Source organism: Hippopotamus amphibius, chromosome 1, assembly GCF_030028045.1.
Source record: "Hippopotamus amphibius kiboko isolate mHipAmp2 chromosome 1, mHipAmp2.hap2, whole genome shotgun sequence".
Classification (NCBI taxonomy): Eukaryota; Metazoa; Chordata; class Mammalia; order Artiodactyla; family Hippopotamidae; genus Hippopotamus; species Hippopotamus amphibius.
The window spans coordinates 31,665,184-31,682,201 of NC_080186.1; the positions used below are offsets into that span (position 1 = coordinate 31,665,184).

General features: G+C 54.3%; 1 protein-coding gene across 3 annotated transcripts; it reads right to left on the reverse strand.

Moving 5' to 3' along the window:
• Nucleotides 1–1,891: 1,891 nt before the first annotated feature.
• HEYL (hes related family bHLH transcription factor with YRPW motif like) lies at nt 1,892–16,898 on the reverse strand. Of its 3 annotated transcripts, none has more exons than XM_057727776.1 (5): nt 16,779–16,898; nt 10,537–10,603; nt 9,374–9,457; nt 8,044–8,125; nt 1,892–4,957 (listed from the first exon to the last, which is right to left on the reverse strand). In XM_057727776.1, exons 1-5 carry the CDS (start codon nt 16,856–16,858, stop codon nt 4,284–4,286), a joined length of 987 nt encoding a protein of 328 aa, XP_057583759.1. In that variant the 5' UTR covers nt 16,859–16,898; the 3' UTR covers nt 1,892–4,283. The 3 variants fall into 3 exon arrangements, with proteins under 3 accessions (XP_057583759.1, XP_057583927.1, XP_057583838.1); XM_057727944.1 differs by having other exon boundaries at nt 10,537–10,599; nt 16,779–16,857; XM_057727855.1 differs by lacking the exon at nt 16,779–16,898 and adding an exon at nt 10,885–10,957.
• Nucleotides 16,899–17,018: the final 120 nt, after the last annotated feature.

A 17,018-nucleotide genomic window follows, 5' to 3' on the forward strand; every position in this document is an offset into this window, starting at 1 on the left:
AGTGTCCACACAACCCCAAACAGGAGTTTCTTAAACAAGGTCTGAATTTGGCACTCACCTGGCAAAACGTTCCATGGCTTCCACTGCCTACAGGCTGAAGTCCAAACTGCATGGCACGCACAATTTGGATCCAGCCTCTTTCCATTAATGACATTAATGGCTAAAATAGACTGAGCGTTTCATATGACCCAGGCATTGTACCAAGGGCTTTTATATGTGTTATTCCACTCACTTGTCACCTAACCTTAGGAGACTATGCTTGGCCCAGTTTCCTTATTGTAAAATGGGAACATTCCAAGAAAAGCATTTAGCACAGTGTCTGGTATATAGTTTACTGCTCAGTTAACATAGCTATCACAGCATCATCCCTGTTCTAAAGATGCGAAGGTTGAGGTTCAGGGATGGTAACTCGCCCAAGGCCAGAGCCCTGATAAATGAACAGAGATGGCGCCTGAACTCAGGAAGCCTGGCTTCAGTGTCCAGACTAGTCTGTCTTTCACTCTGCTGCTGAGCCGAGGGCTCATCTCAGGCCAACTTCCAGAGCTGCCCTCGAAGATGTTAGAGGTTAGAACGCCTCCCTTCGTCCTCCTCCAGGAAGGCTTCCTTCCGGCACTCCCTTCCCCCATGACCCCCCAGGCAGAGGCTGATACCCCTCAGCCTTCTCTACAGACCTTTCTCTCCACTCTCATCCTGCCCAGCTGTCACTTAGACAGAGGGTGCACCCCCCCACCCCACCCCCAACCCCCCGGGGACAGTGTCCTCCTCACCTCTGGCTCTGCAGTGCCTGGCCTGGCATGGAGCAGAGGGTGCCTGGGTTTGATGCAAGCCAAATCCATCAGAGAGAGCTGGGCCAAGAGTGGAGAACAAGAACTTCTGGCAGGGACAGCCTGCCTGTTCTCAGCTGTCAGCGTGCACTCCAGAGCAAGCACGCTCAAGCTTTTCTTTGGCCAGAGTCCCCTCACCATGTGCCAGAACTTCGAGTCCCCTGGCCCTGGCTCTCACTTTGCTCTCCAGCCACCCCCTAAAGTTGGCCAGCAGGGGATTCACCCCTAGAGGAGCCTGTACCATCCAGCACCATGAGTCCAGAAGATTCCTCACCTCCCCCAGTTCATCTATTCCACAAATACTCACTGAACTCTGACTCTGGGCCAGGCACGGTGCTCGGCACTGGAGTCAGGGTGGAGTGCACACCAGGCGTGGCTCCTGGCCTCACGGAGCTTTCACGCGGGTGGGGGAGATAGTCAACCAACAAGCAAACACACGAGTGGCTGTGCAATGGTAAATTCCATATGAGACAGAAAAAAGAATAGGGGACTCTGACATAGATTCAAACTCAGGCGTCGGGGAACGCCTCTCTGAGGAGGTGACATTTAAGCCAAGGCCTGAATCCCCTGCTGGCCAACTTTAGGGGGTGGCTGGAGAGCCAAGTGAGAGCCAGGGCCAGGGGACTGGAAAGGGTAGAAGAAGAGCATTCTGGGCAAAGGGAATAGCATATGCAAAGTCCTGGAGGTGGGAATGAGGCTGGAATGTGGAAGAAATGAAGGAAGGCCAGGGTGGCAGAAGCACAGGGGACAAGATTGGGATTGGCAAGAAAAAGGCTGGAAGTGAGTTTGGGACCAGATAAGGAAGAGCTTGGATTTTACCCTTAGAATAATAGGGTAGCAAAGATTTTAAACCAGAGTTGATATGATATGGTTTGCATGTTTAAAGCTCTCTCTGGTTGTGCTGAGAACTCATTGGCAAAGCAGGAAGGAAGCAAACTGACCTTTTGGGAGAGCAGTGATCTGGGGAGAGGTGATGTGGCCAGACCAAGGTGAAGGCTGTGGGATCAGAGAGAAGTGGATGGACTCCAGAGATATTCAAGAAGTAGAATCTTGTAGACGTTTCCAGAAGAGCTAAAAAAAAACTTTATTGAATGTCTGCGACAACCCCAGTGATGGGGTGGGAGTCGGGGGCACCAGAAAGGCTTGGGGATATAAACAAAGATACAAGTCCTCAACCACGGAAACCAATACGTACAGTCACCTCTTCCCCCACAATTCCTCAGGGAGAATGAACCCAAGAGCAACCAAGATGCTGAAAGTTCTGGGTCATTTCCACCTCATTCAGCGGCGTCAACTGGTTCTTTTGGAGTGGGGTATTGGAAACATGAAAATGTGTTCCCCACTGTCCCGCCATGAGTAAATGATGGATTCTTGCATTAGGAGGTGGTCAAGCTGCAGGACTGGAGCCCTGACCTGGTATCCTGGCAGCAGTGAGCCACCACCTGCAGTGGCCAATGAGGAGGAGCGTGCAGGGGAGGATGGCAAAGAGGGGGAGGGGGAGGAGGGAGAGGGATTGGGGACAGCTGGTCTTCCCGCCCCTTGTGAGAAAGGCGAAGTTGGCTTTGCCTTCTGCCACCTCCCTCTGTCCCCCTCTCCCACATCCTAGGAGCCTGCTGGCCGCCCTCCCTGCCTCTCTGTTTCCCTCTATCTCTGTCTCCCTCAGGAGCACTCCCGGCCAGTGACCCACTCCCTGAAATGACGCCTCTCTCCCCACTACCTTACCCGCAGATGGGTCCAGGAGGAGGGCGATATCTGATCCAACTACCTCACACTGAGGAATAAAAGAATTACTCCAGTTCTTTAGTCCTCCTTGAGGAATTTGCCTTCTCAAAAGAGCTTTCTGGGTCATTTAAATGATCTCTGCCCTCCTACCCACTTCTCTGAAAGGGCCCTTTTTTCCCCAGGGCTTTTGCAAACTCTACTTTTTTGAGCCCGTGGAGTCTCCTCAATTCAGCCTCTGGGAGGGTTGTTCCATTGAAGGGCGGGGGTGGGAGACTCTTCCAGGGGTGACATGAGAAGCATTTAATAACCAGTGCAGAATAAGCACCAACGACTTGCCAGCTGGAAGGCCCGTGGCCTTGGGTGGGCCAGGCATTAACCAGCACGGGGTCCTGGGGGAAAGGCCATGTGGTGGGGGCACTGGGAGGCACTCAGGGAGCGCAGGTTTGTCAACAAGCACAGAAGTGTTTCTACCCTTTAACAACCATCTGGCAGCACTGGGCTGGCTGTGTGTAGCTCCTGGACTACCCTGTCCTTTCCGGGTCCTGCTGTTCCACTGGGAAAGGTCTCCGGGCCATTTGTTCCCGCTGTTAGAGGGAACGTGGCCTGCGCTGGAGCTGGGTAACGCAACGGCCCTTGAGCAGAGCCAGCTGCGTGGAATCCCAGGTGAACAGGATCTCAGGCCCTTGACCCACTGTGTGACCTTGAAGGGCCGAGCCGCCTCTGACTGTCCTTCCTCTCGCCCCTCCTCGCAGTTATTTTCGTCCAGCCTGACAGCCCTTGGCGGTCCCAGCAGTCTGGGCCCCGTGAGCCGGATGCAAACCAGGCAGCACAGACGTCTGGTGCCGAATCCCAAGAGGATTCCTCTCCGGGCGCCATCACGTGGGAACACGGCCTCTGCACTGTGTATCTGATGGGACCACAGGCCTGGAGGATGGTGACCGCGTGGGAGGCAGGGTGCCGGGTTCTCTGCTTCTCAAGCCTGGCTCCTGTCTGGGAGCGTTGTCCGAGGCCTGGTGGGGAGGATGCCCTGTTGCAGAGCCCCAAGACCTCCCAGCTATGTGCAGGGAACTGCTGGTCAGCGGGAGGGTGGGTGCCAGCACCTGGGAAGAGGGCAGGAACCGGCCCTGCTGGGCTCCCAGTCACCAGCCTTGGCCGTGGTGGACAGCAGGTCTGTTCTGGGTTCACTGCGATGGGCGGGAGACAGGTGGGCTGGGGCAGACAGGGTTCCCAGGAGATCTCTTTGTGGCCCCTGTGCAGTTACTGTCTCAGGAAGCGAGACAGACACTATGTTCTGGCCCTGGGGGCCTGGGAAAGCTGCAGCCAGGCAGTCACTGCTCCTGGCTGGGGTCTGACCTCTAGGGCAGCAGCGTGCCTTAGGTCGTTGTGCCTTTTAGGTGAAAGCGTTTCTCCCAGACCTGAGATTAATGCCTACTGCCCCGTGTGTCTTGGGGCAGGAGAGAGGTCTGGGCACAGCTCTCGGGGTTGGGTGGGGGAGGCTCTCCTGGGACTCACCTCTCCAGGGAAGAAATGAGACCAAACCTCTAAGATCAGAACAGCCCCAGGAAAGCTGGAACAAGCAGTGAGGAGGGGAGATGGGCCAACGGAGGAGGGGGTCTCTGCTGGGTGAAGAAGACACATTCATATGTGAACCAGTCCAAGAAGCAGAGCAGAAAAGGCGACGTCATTTTTAGAGCTCCAGGAAAAAGAACTCTCCTCATTCCTGGGGGCAAAGCCAGCTCAGAAAGCCCCAACTTCAGTGATTTCAGAGACCCAGGAGTGGCAGAGCACAGCTCCTGCTGGTCTCCCGGCTGGCCCCGGGGAAGAGGGCCTCGGGGCAGGAAGAGCCACAAAAGCAGGAGACCCCACAATGCCAGGGGGGGCAGGGGAAGAAGACCGCAGGAGGGGGGCCATGTGGCTGCTCCTGGCAGCCCTGCCGCGGGGAGCCACGGGCAGGGGGGCAGCTGGCCTCTCCAGGGGGCGGGCCCTCCGGATAGAAGACGCCCCTCGACTGGGCAGCAAATTCCTCCGGGCTGGCAGGATGGTGCCAGCGGCTCTGCGCAAGGGGGCGGTTCTGAATGCTGGGATGGGGTACGCCAGAGAGGATGTGCTGGGGAGGATGGGGCCGGGCACTCTTCCTAGGATGGCGAGCTGGTTGCTTGGGACAGATAACCCTGGGCAGCTATGGAAGAAGGACCAGGGCCAGGCAGGGAAGGCCAGGGGCCCGGCGGGTGTGGGTGAAGGTTCCATCTCAGCTGCATAGCTGTTGAGGTGGGAAAGAAGGCGAATCCGCACCGGGTCTGCACGGCTGCTGGGCCCTTCCAGGACCCCCAGGTACCTGATGACCTCAGTGAGGCACTCCCGAAAACCGATGCTCCGGAAGTCAACTGCCAGGGCTCGGGCATCAAAGAATCCTGCAAAGTGAGGCACAATGAGGGCATGCCAGGCAGGACATAAGCACTGAGCCTGGGGTCAGACTGTCTGAGGTCTGGACCTGTTTTCCCCACTCACTCACTGTGTGACCTTGGGCATGTCACCTCACCTCTCTGAGCCCCAGTCTCACCATCTGTAACGTGGGAATAATCATCCCTACTGGGGTAGAGGGGGTGGGCTCTGAGGAGCAAATGAGTTCACTAAACTATGAAGCATTATAAAATGTAAAGTGTTATTTTCATCACAATTCATGATCAACCCAAAGAAGGAAGTCTGTGGCCCAGATAACTTCATTTAAATCAGGGGTCCCCAACCCCCGGGCCGTGGACAGGTACTGGTCGGTGGCCTGTTAGGAACCGGGCTGCACAGCAGGAGGTGAGCAGAGGGCAAGTGAAGCGTCATCTCTGCTCCCCATCGCTCGAATTACTGCCTGAACCATCCCCTCCACCCCCCCTCCCCTAGTCCGTGGAAAAATCGTCTTCCATGAAACAGGTCCCTGGTGCCAATAAAGGTTGGGGACAGCTGATTTAAATAGACACTTGCCAGGTGTGAAAGGGTTGTGCACATTCAGGTGTAGAAAAACTCTGCCTGCTGATGGCGGCAGAGGCTGGGAGGTGGCGGCAGCAGCCATGAGAGCTGGGAGACTCCTTGGAGAGGGGAGCATAGGGTAGCAATGAAGCACGAGGTCTTTGGGGGCCAGCTGTTGACCATGGACTTAACTAGCTCCCTGACTATGGACAAGTCTCCATCTCTCCATGCCTCAATTTCCTTAGCTGTGAAATGGGCATATAACAGTACCTGCCATGTATAGATGGGAGGGTGAAATTAAATGGTGCACAGAAATGCTTAACAGATGAAAAGTTAGCTATCATTTATTTGACTGGCTTGGCCCCCACAGGCATTCGAGTTTGCGCCCCAGCCCAAAGGGCAGTCTAGAAAGCAGGACCCCACTCTGGACCACAGTGGCTGCCCTCAGGCAAGGGACCCTGTCTTTGGCTTGACTTCAGTGTGGGATGACCAGGGGGACTGCCTGCAGAAGTATTCACATTCTCAGAGCTTCTCCACACCTGCCCGTCTCTCGACCACCTTCTGGGCAAAGGCGGAACAGCCCTGGTGAGCACTGGCCTCATGATCATGGCAGCAAATATTGGGTCCCTGGTTCACGGCTGAGGCCCCCGCAGAGGAGCAGCTTGGCAGGAGATGATGTTTGGAGCCAGGCCTCCTTGGCGGCAAGACCTGGCTCTGCCATCTACTTAATTGTGCAACTTTGAGCAAGTCCCATCACCTTTCTCTGTTCACTGTTCTCTTTTCACTAACATTTTTTTTTTTTTTTTTTGTGGCACACGGGCTTAGTTGCTCCACGGCATGTGGGATCTTCCTGGAGCAGGGATCGAACCCATGTCCTCTGCACTGGCAGGCTGATTCTTAACCTCTGCCCCACCTAGGAAGCCCTCACTAACATTTTTTAAACATATTTATTTTTATTTATTTATTTGGTTGTGTCAGGTCTTAGGTGCAGCGGGTGGGCTCCTTAGTTGTGACTCGCTGGTTCCTTAGTTGTGACTCGCTGGTTCCTTAGTTGTGGCATGCGAACTCTTAGTTGTAGCATGCATGTGGGATCTAGTTCCCCGGCCAGGGATCGAACCCAGAGGGAAACTGTGCCCCCTGCATTGGGAGTGTGGAGTCTTAACCACTGCGCCACCAGGGAAGTCCCTCTTCTCACTAATATTTGCTGAGTTCTTTCTAAGCACCTAATTTGCATTACCTGATTTAAACCTCATAAAAACCTATTATTATCCCCATTTCAGAGATAAGAAAACTGAGGAACAAAGAGCTTAAATCACTTATCCAAGGTACTAAAGCTAGTAAGTTGTAAAGTCAGGGTTCAAATCCAAAGCCAGTGCTCTAAGCCAATTCTCTGTCTCCCCATCAGCCCTTAGCCAGAAAACAGTGACGATAACAACACCCACCCTCAAGGTTCTTGTGAGAATCAAATGAGGTAACATTAGAGAAAGCATTTGGAAAACTATAAAATGCTGCCCAAATATTAGGCACTATTTTTCTTTTAACTGGATAAATATAAATGTAGCTTGAAATATCTCCCCCATTGGTTGATTAGACACAGTTTCCACTGCTGTCTGTGCATTCCTTTGGCAGAAGCTCTCCAACTGACCACCTGCATCAGGGTCACCGGGCGTGTTTGCTAAACTGGCAGATTCCTAAACTCCAATCCAGAGCTACTGCCTCAGGACCTCTGGGGTGTGACCCACGACACTGCCTGCCCCCATATGACACTGCTGCACGCCAAGGCTTGAGAGGCACCAGGCTGGGCCGCTTAAAATGCAACTGTCCCCTTGAGGGGTAACAAGTTAAGGCTTCAGGATTTAAGTCTTTGCAACCAAGGTCAATGGAGCTTTCAAGGTTTCCCAATTGTGAAATTACCAAAACACACAGAGCGGCTTTATGCAAGTAAAATTTCCACATGTCCATAAGTCTTTTAAAAGCCACAGTTCCATGACTTTTTGGTAATGGAGTAGCTCAGAATAACAGAATGAGTTACATTCGCATCCTACTACAATCCCGCGACTGATCTTCAACTGTGAGTGTGACACATCCCCCAGCACTACCAAAGACTCAAGAGCCCAGAAGCCTAGACCAGTGGGTCAGCACACCAGTGAAGCACTGCAGCTAAAAATCTCAGGCGTGTCCTTCCCACTGGGATCGCAGTGAGGATGAGCTTATTCAGGCAGGTGCTTAACGAGGCCCTGGGGGAGGGGGGACCAGCAGTCTGTTGTCGAAGAGCTCCTCTAAGGTTCAAGGCTGGAAGGAGTGGAGTTGAGGAAAAGGCTAGGACACATGAAGACAACGAAAGCCGAGAGGGCGAAGCCAAGAGAAGAAGAGAGATAAGCTTTGCGAACGTTCTGCCTGGACCTGCTTCAGCCCCTCTGTGAACTGTGAGCTCCGTGAGGGCAGGGACCATGTCTACTTTGCTCACCAGGGTATCCCCAGGGCCCAGCCCCCCAATATTGGCTGCAGGAATGACTCCAGGAGAGAAGAACATCAGTACCTGTCCCGCCAGTGGCGTGGAGCATTTTCAAATGATCTACCGTCATCTGCAGGACCTCGGCTTTCTCCAGCTTGGAGGAGCCCTGTGTGTACAGAGACAGAAGAGTGACGGTGACGGCCTTCAGCGGACCTCTGTCTCTCACCTCCCCCGCACGGCATCATCAGCACTCACTGTCTCAGTTCTCTCCCCTTCCTCCCGCTCCACCACCGCCTGCAAGGCAATTGGGCTTTTGCTTTGGCCAAGCCCTCCAAATCTAATGCATTCTCTTCAGCTCTTGCTTGAGGCCACCTGTCACCACACTGCTGACCATCCCTCGTGAACGCCCTCCTCCCCTGCCTTCTTGCTCTCACCGTCCCTTAAAATGGTGGTGTTCCCAGTCGGTGGTGGCTCACTCTTCTCGCTCAGCGCACTCTCCTCGGAGGGTCCCCTCTACCTCCATGGCTTCAGGCACCAGCACCAGAATGTCACTCCTGTATACCCACCTGCCTCCTAGACCAGCTTTACCGGGCATCCAACTTTACACTCACCACACACACCCAAGACTGGGGTCATCCTCTTACCCCAAAGCACCTGCTCTTCCTCCACTCTCTCCCTTGGGGAATGTTTCCGAAGCCTCCAGCATCCCCTGGTTTCCCAGGTGAATCCTGAGGGTCGGACTCTCCATGTGAGTCCCCTGAAAGTAGGTACCAGGTCTAGTTCATGGCTGGGCTTGTGAAGGTTTTAGTGAATGTCTGTGGAATGACTGACTTGTTCTCCCCAGCAGAAACCAAGGCACGGGACCTATGACGGTGTCTTGGAGCACACGGTGAGAATCTTTGAGGTTGTCTGATGGATTCAACTGTCTGACTCCCCACTGGAGTCCCTCCACCCCAGCATGTTCAGTGACTGTGGCTTCACTCCCCAGGCAGCCTGTTCTACTTTCAGATAGTTCTGTAAATGTAGTGCAGAGGGATAGGGCACTTTAGGATCACACAGTATGTGTTCCAGTTCTGCTCTGCTATTTACTAGCTGTGCGATCTGGTGTAAGTTACTTCACCTCTCTGTGTTTCAGTTTCCTTACCTGTGCAATGGGCGTGATAATCCTGACCCTTCGGGATCATCTTTCTGAGGATTCAATGCAACCGGATGATGGACATGAAGCCACAACCCCTGAGGCACTCAGTAAATATGAATTTCCATCCCCCTTATTCCTGGCCATTGACAGATAACAGTAAATGATATCACAGCACTTCAGGCAACTGCCCCCAATCAGTAAGAGATGCCGTGAGAAGTGAACCCTATCTGCCACCTGCCCAGTATTTCCTCTAGCACATTCAGCAGTGTCACATACCTGCTTCTCAAAGGCAGTGGGGACCAAGCGCCGCAGTTCAGAAAGACTGCTGTTGATGCGGTCCCGGCGCCGTTTCTCTATGATCTAAAAAACAATGATGAAATAAACAAACAAAAAAACAAACAGACAAAAACCAAGTAGGCACTTCATCACAGTTTCCAACATGCCTTGACGGGCACTGACTCATATCTTCCTTCACAATATTTCTGTGAGGTAGATAAATCCATTCTTACATTATGGAGGAGGAAAACAAGGCTCAGAGCAGGGCAGTGATTTGCTTAAGGTCACACAGCAAGGAAACGCCAGGCTGGGAATCGAACTCAGATCTCTCGTCTTGATCTGAGGGGTGGTATTCAAAGTATTTAATCACTGGTACACAGCAGGGCACCAACCAGTTAGAACAGGAACCCCAGCCACAGCACTGGAACAGGCCCTGAGGGCCCCTCCCGGGCCAGGGAGACCCCTTGAGGTGCTGGGTCATGAGGTCTGAGGAGTCCTAGTCATTGCTCTCTCCAACTGGGAAGGCCTTGCGTCCCCATGAGCTTATTCTCACCTTGCAGTACTGGCAGTGGAATACTGAGAGCAGGACAGAAATTACGGTGCCCGTGTTACCAGTAAAGAGAACGAGGGCTGGATGGACATGGTTTGCTTCAGGTCTTTTGGTTAGTGAGTGGCAGGGCTGCTCTCTGCCAGATTCCAGGTCTCTGGACTCCCAGGGCAGAAGCACAGCTGCATCCCGGGGGAAAAGTGGGGCCAAGAGCAAGGCAAGGCTCCTCTTTCTTCTGTCTCCCTTCCCCACCCCTCAGCACGCTGCAAGGGAATGAAAGTTCTGGGCTCAGAGAGAAGCAGGGGAAGGCTGGAATACGTGATAATGGCTAATTGTGCGTCAGGTTCTGTTCTGAGTGCATTACATTACTTCACATCAAAACAACCCTTGAGGTAGGCACCGTCATTCTTTCAGTTACACAGATGAGAAAATGAGGTGCAGAGAGCTTAAGTGGCTGGCACAAAGTCCCCAGCCTAGCTACTGGCAGAGCCGGGACTTGAACCCAGGCAGGGTGGCTTCCGGGTGGTGTTTCTGACCAGGGTTCTCTGGGCGAGGCCCCTGGGAACTCTGGGCAAACGTTTGTCCAACAGACAGCTCCGCTGAGATAGACACTCACCCCTCTGCGTTTCTTCCTGGCTTGCATTTGTGAAGGGCTGGGGGTGGACAGCGGCCGGGCCATCTGGCTGGAGAGGAAGAGAAAGGCTGATTTTTCAGAGGACATCTCCCTGGCCTGGGCTGACCTCGGAGGCCGGCTGTGGGCGGGCACAGCCCCCTCCCAGGGGGCCGAGGTCTCCCAGGCCGGGAGGAGGCGCAGGGCAGGCGTGGGTGGGGACGCTGTCTCTCCCCTTCTCCCCCGGGGCTCGTCTCTCCCGGGGCCAAGTCCTCCCCTGCACTGGGTTTCCTGCCCCAGCGTCGCCGGGCGGCCGGGGCCGTGGGTGGGTGGGGGCTTGGCTCTCGCCCGGACCTGACCCGCTCGGCCTCGCCCCCTGCCCCTCGGCCTCGCTGCTGCCCGCGGCCGTCAGGGGAACCGCAGCCCGGCCGCCTGGCTCCTGCAACCCGATCCCCCCGGGCGGGGCGGGCGAGGGCACGGGCGGCGGCGGCGGCGGAGGGGCCGGGCCGGCGGGTTGGGTTTCAGAGGGAGCCGCTGGGAACGAGCGTGGAAAGAACAGATGCCGCCGCTTCCCACGGGCCGGGCGCGCCGGCCGGCCGCCCGCCCTCCGCCCGGCCTGCAGCTGCCGCCTCCTCCCACGCTGCGCGGCCGGGGCGAGGGGGAGGCGGCATCTGGGTCACAGCCCCTCTCGGACTCTCGGGACACGGCCCCGGCCTCCCCAGATGGCCCCAGCCCCGCATGGCGTCGGGCCTCCGGTCCGCAGGCCTGGCAGGAGGATGGATGTTTGCTCGCACCCCGGCAGTTCCCATCACGCCGGGGAGGCTCAGCCCTCCGGGGCTTCTCCTGCTCAGACGGAGCAAATCCTCACCGGCCCAACTGCTCGCCCCCTTAACCGTTTCCCGCTTCAGAGGCTCTCTTGGAGTGGAGGGGGTTCGCTGGGTTGCACTGAGGATCATTCATTTGGCCAGCACACCAGAGGCCCCACTCAGACCTACGGCTGGTCTGGATGCCCTCAGCCAGGCCCCTGCCCTCCAGAGTCCAGCTCCCATTGGAGACACCATAGTCGCAAATAACTTTAGGCAAGCTGACTCCCCTGCTGTTTCAGAACGCGAAATGCCACACATCTGAAAAGGAACCCAAGAGCTCGCCGCCACCTAATACCTCTCCTCTTCCCCCTAGGTTCCCATCTCAGCGAAGGCACCCATCTCCCACTTCTGCAAGGTGGACACCCGGCCACCAGCTTTGACTCCTCCTCTGTCCTCACCTACCCCATAAATACCTGCCCATTCCATGTCTGAAATATATCTCACACCTGTCCCTTTATCTCCACCGCCGATCTGGGGGGCAGGGGGGAATCTCCATCATCTTTCTAGACTGCAGGAGTCTCCTGCACTCTGCTACCCTCTACAAGCAGGCAGAGTGATCATCTAAATGCAACTCTGATCCTGTCACTCTCTTACAACTCCTCAGGGGCTTCCCAATGCTTGTAGGATCAAGGCCACCATCTTTCAGGTAGCCCAGCTGGCCCCTGTCACCTCCTAGACTCAACTCCCTGTTGCTCTGTGTGCTCTAGGCTACGAATGCACTTCCTTCCTGTGGTGGCACGTACTGTTCTGTAGCCCAGAATCCTCTAGTCCACTCTCTCTGCCCACCACCAAGCCCTTTGCCTAGTAACTTCTACCACCTTTCAGATCTCAAGCCAAATGTCAGCTTCCTGGGGGAGCTTTTTCTGACATCGCCTCTCCCACTCGATAACCCCTGCTCTACGTTCTCCTGGCATCCTGCATTCATAGCATTTGTGCCCATTCGTTGTTTTAGATTTATATGATTGTTTGATTAATGTCTATCTCTCCATCGAGTCCGCAAGTTCCATGAGGCCATGAACCATGTCTGTCTCATTCACAGTTGTATCCAGTACTCAGCAAGTGCTTGGAACATGACAGAGCTCATGGCTGAGCTCCTCTTCCTGCCCTCATCTTTGAAATCACTAGAGAACAGAGAGGTGACACCATAAAATCTAAGTCTTCGGCCTTTGTGGAATGGGGGCATATGTGGCTCACTAGGAGGGTTCCGGCCCACATCATGACCCTCTTGGCATTAGAGGTTGGATTATTTTCATCAACTGCTTAAAGAGATAAGAGACGGTTGCAGGGGAGACCAGATCAACATTTGTCAAACCTACTGCTATGCCCCTGGCTTTGTCCAGCTACATCTGGAAAAGGATATCTCCATCCAAACATCTGGACAAGAATGTAAGAGGCCTGTGAAAGCTCATGGGAGGGATGGCTTAGCAAGCTAGATCCAGGGCTCAGGTGGCCAGATCCTGAGATCTGTAGGGCAGCTTGTTTACAAAGCTTCACTCTGGACAAGCCACAGGAGCCAAGGTCTACTAAAGAAACACGGCCTTTGTCCCCACCCCAGGCTGGATAAGGCGTCTCCAGGGGTATTGGGTTAGCACTGCGCACGTCACTGCCTCTCAGCCTGATCCCTCCTCAGGGACCATCTGTTGGAGGCTGACACACCCCTTTCAGGGCACAGCAGCTTGGCCATCCCTTTTTCCACTCTCCTGGTTCTCTCCAGTGTTATCCCTCTCCCCCTACTCCCGTATCCCACAGGCACACCTCACTTCACAGCCTTCTCGGCATCACTAGATACACTTCCCTCCTTTGAGGGAAAGCCCCATTTTACAGATGAGGATGCTGAGCATTGGGGAGCTAAGGCAGCTTGCTCAGCCTACACAGCTGCTGAAGAGCAAAGCCAGCATGGGAATCCACGTCTTCTGGCTCCAAATTCAGCATTGTTTTCCCTCCTAATTCCTATTTCCTGTCTGTCTGAATAGCCCTCCAGTCCTCTTAGCCTTAAAGCTCCCAAGAGCTCAGCCAGAGCTAGCTCTTTTCCAGGCTGTGATCTGGCCCTGACACTGGGAGAGGGTGTGAGAGCTTCTTGTCTGAGAGTCTGAAAATAAGGCAGATTTTCATGGGCCCAGAGAAGATATGTTGACCTCCAAAATTTGCTCCATGGGCCTCAAGGAGTCCCTAGCCAGAATTCTGGAGTGGTCTCTTGGGGGAGGGGCAGCTTTCTAGGTGGTCTGGCTGCTAGTCCTGACCACCCTCAGCGCTCACCCTCAGTTCCTTTTTGGGAAATCCCCCGGGGAGCCCTTGCAGGTGAGCCAGCTCATTTTCCATCCACCAAAGGCAGAATCACAATGTCTCCAATGAAGGACTCTCAGAAAGCACTGAGCCCACTTGTAAAATGAGGAAACAGAGAGGGGAAGGGATCTGCTCCAGGCCACACAGCAAATTAGAGGAAATTCCAGAACTGGAGCCAAGTCTATTGGCTTTTCATCCAGTGCTCCCCATACAGTCATCATCCCACCATGTACGTTTCATATCCAGTACTTTCTGTTCTAGACACACTTCCACATTCATTTGTCTCATTTATTGTACCACAGCCCTGTGAGTTAAGTATATTATTGGGGCCATTTCACACTTAAGAAAAATAATCATTTGATAGCTGTAGTGACAGGGACACAAAGTCCAGTCTTCAGATGTCCAGGCTTTTCATTACACCATGCTGCCTCACGGACATGGCACCCTCCAACTGATCGGCGACCCCTTAGAGAGCAGCTTTCAGTGGAAATTGCCTTGTGCCAAAGCAGGGAGCTGTGTGCCTTAAGTCCATTGCCTCATCAAAGCCTTGCCCTGTGAACTAAGGTATCAGCATCCCCATCTTGTAAGGGAGAAAACTGGGATTCAGAAAGGGGTAGTCACTTGCCCAAGTTAATGGTGGTAAGAGTCACACTCAGGTCTATCTGAGCTCAAAGCCATCATAGGCCTTAAATCATATAGGAATGACCCACAGACCCTGACCCAGGGCCTGACATGTGGCAGGTGCTCATTAAATTTTTGCAGTGGAGGTTGGGGGCAGGTAGACTATATTCTCAGTTCAGACCCACATGTGTCAGGGGGCTGTGTTCAGATAGGAGCTCTGAGGGTGATTCCCACATATAGGGCAGAAGACCACCACCAGGCAGATGCTCACAGTGACAATGGAACACACCCTGCTCTTTACTCTTACATCTCTGAGGCGGGGGTGGGAGGGGGGCGAGGGGGGTGGATTTGCGCCCTGCCTCTGACCCTGGGGAGGCTGGCTGCTCCAGTCTCCTGGCCCTTGCCACTGTTTATCTGGCTCTCTTTGTCCACGAAGCTCTTCTTCTCTGAGAGTTCCCTGAGGGCAGAGGCTGAGCAGGATACATCTGGGCCCCCCACGCCCAACCCAGGGTCTGGGCCACAGCAGGCATCGTTCAGCGCTCCCTGAATTGGAGCATTGATGCCTGCTGGGGGGAGGGCCCTTTGGTGAGTGCTACAAAGAGGGGTCTATAAGTCGGACTCTGCCAGATGTCCAACTGCTTTCTCTCCTCTGAGGGGGTCTGCTCGCCTAGACAGTCTCAAAAAATGGTCTCTGGTTGAAAGGACAAGATGTTGCACAAGAAAAAAAACTGCCTACTGATCCTATATGCTGTAGTCCAAATGCCAGCACCTTCAGGAAGCCCTCCCTGCACCTTTGGTTGTGAGTAACCTCTCCCTGCTCAGGTGCCCTCACAGCCCACAGTCTGTCTCTCCTTCCCTCTTCCATCCTGTCCATGGACTTTGTGTGACCTGGCAGGTCACTGACCAGGCTGCATATTCTTGGAGGACAGAACGAGCTCCGATCAGCCTAGCTCTCTGACACCAATGTCATGCCTCCGATTCATGAAGAGCCAGTGACACTGAGCTTGAGACACCTCGTCCCGAACCCCTTGCCACATGGTGCTGGGCCCTTCCCCTGCTCCTAGCAGGCACAGACTCAGAGAATTGATTCTCTAAAGAGCAGTTTCTGCTAAACAATTTTAAAAGGCTAATAAGTTGCATAGGGAATTGTATTATATACCCCAAAACCTCATGGACGGGAAATTGCCTCCTATTATAACCTAGAAAGAATTGGCAGCTTGTGGCACTTTACTGGGACTTATGATTGAGGCAGGATCCCTTGGTCTCAGAAAACTGGAGATCACTGATATTAGGAAATACCCTCAAAAACATCGCTAAGAAAGAACCAAATCCCACTTCCAAATCTATTCTAGAGAGTAAGGTTTGGATGAGACAGGAGGAACCAGATAGGCCTCCCCTTCCCACTCCCTGTGCTCCTTTATTTTACAGACGAGGAAAGAGGCTCACAAAGGGAAAGCAATGGCCCAAGGTCACACAGTGAGTTAGTGGCAGATTTGGGGCTGGGACCTAGGCCTGCAGACTCCAAGTCAGTCTCTGCTGCTCTTTCAGGGTTCTGGGTATCACACATTGGGTGCCTGATACTAACTAAGTACTTGCTACCTGCTGGGTTCTGTGCGATGCCCTTGACATAGATCATCTCCTTTAATTTTCCTAATAATCCTATGAGGTCAGTTCTATTATTCATACCCATTGCACAGATGAAGAATCTGAAGCTTAGACTGTTCAGAACTAGGACTAGCAGAATTTATACAAGTCCGGTTTGTGGTACGGGTTTGAAGCAGGGTCAGAAAACGTACCAAGAGTTGAAAGACACTGGCAGCAGGCTGGTGCAGTAGAAAGAGCACTGGAATCAAAGTCTAGGCCCTTGCAATGACCATGGGCAAGTCAGCAATTATTTTCTTCAGTGTTAAAACCTTAATTCCAAAGTCCAGTCTGCTCAAAGGAGACTTTCTTCCCCTGGAAGTTTTGTGTGTATGTGTGTGTGTATGTGTGTGCGCGCACGTGTGTACTATAGGAAAAGTGCACCCAAGCTAGGGTAAAATTAAGAAAGTAGAGAACACTTCCTAATACCATGCATAGAAATAAACTCAAAATGTATTAAAAAAAAAAAAAAATTAAGAAAGTAGGTTACTCTGCATGGTCAGTGCATTCCGGACCAGGGGCTGTGATACCAACAGTCCATGAGAGTTTCCTAAGATCTTCAGAGAAAAGTCCTCGCCAGTACCCTCACCCGGGCACTTGGACGCAAAGAGTTCGCCAACAAGACCTGAGACCCGGAGCTGAACTCTCCCTCCATCCTAGCATCTCGGGCCCTAAACGGCCCGAGAGCGCACAGGATCCCGGCGCTCGTGCGCATAACGGTGGCGCCACACCTGCGTCTCCCCGGCCGCCCCCGGACTGGCCCCGCGCTCGCCGGCCCGTCGGGCGGCTCCCCAGCCCGCTCGCCCCGGCGCGCCCCGCGCCCCCAGCCCGCCTTACCTCAGCTCGCCCTCGCGGCCCACGTCGATGGGTCCGTCGGACTCGCTGTCGGAGCCGTTCGGCTCCCGGGGCCGCTTCATCGTGAACGCGGGCTGCGCGGGTCTCCGCCGCCGGGCGGCGCGGGCGGCGAGCCGGGAAGTCGGGCCCCGCCCCGGCCCCGCCCCGGGGGCGCCGCCACCGCCCTTTCCCAGGGCCCTTTCCTGCGCCGCAGCCCCGGGCGCCCCCTCGCCCCCGCCGTGA

What these genes read in the sequence shown, in the direction of transcription:
- HEYL (XM_057727776.1), bottom strand. Translation starts at nt 16,858, where the DNA reads ATGAAGCGGCCCCGGGAGCCGAACGGCTCCGACAGCGAGTCCGACGGA. An exon ending in CCACTGCCTTTGAGAAGCAG is followed by an intron (nt 8,126 to 9,373) that starts GTATGTGACACT and finishes CTGTACACACAG; the next exon opens with GGCTCCTCCAAGCTGGAGAA. An exon ending in CCACGCCACTGGCGGGACAG is followed by an intron (nt 4,958 to 8,043) that starts GTACTGATGTTC and finishes CTCACTTTGCAG; the next exon opens with GATTCTTTGATGCCCGAGCC.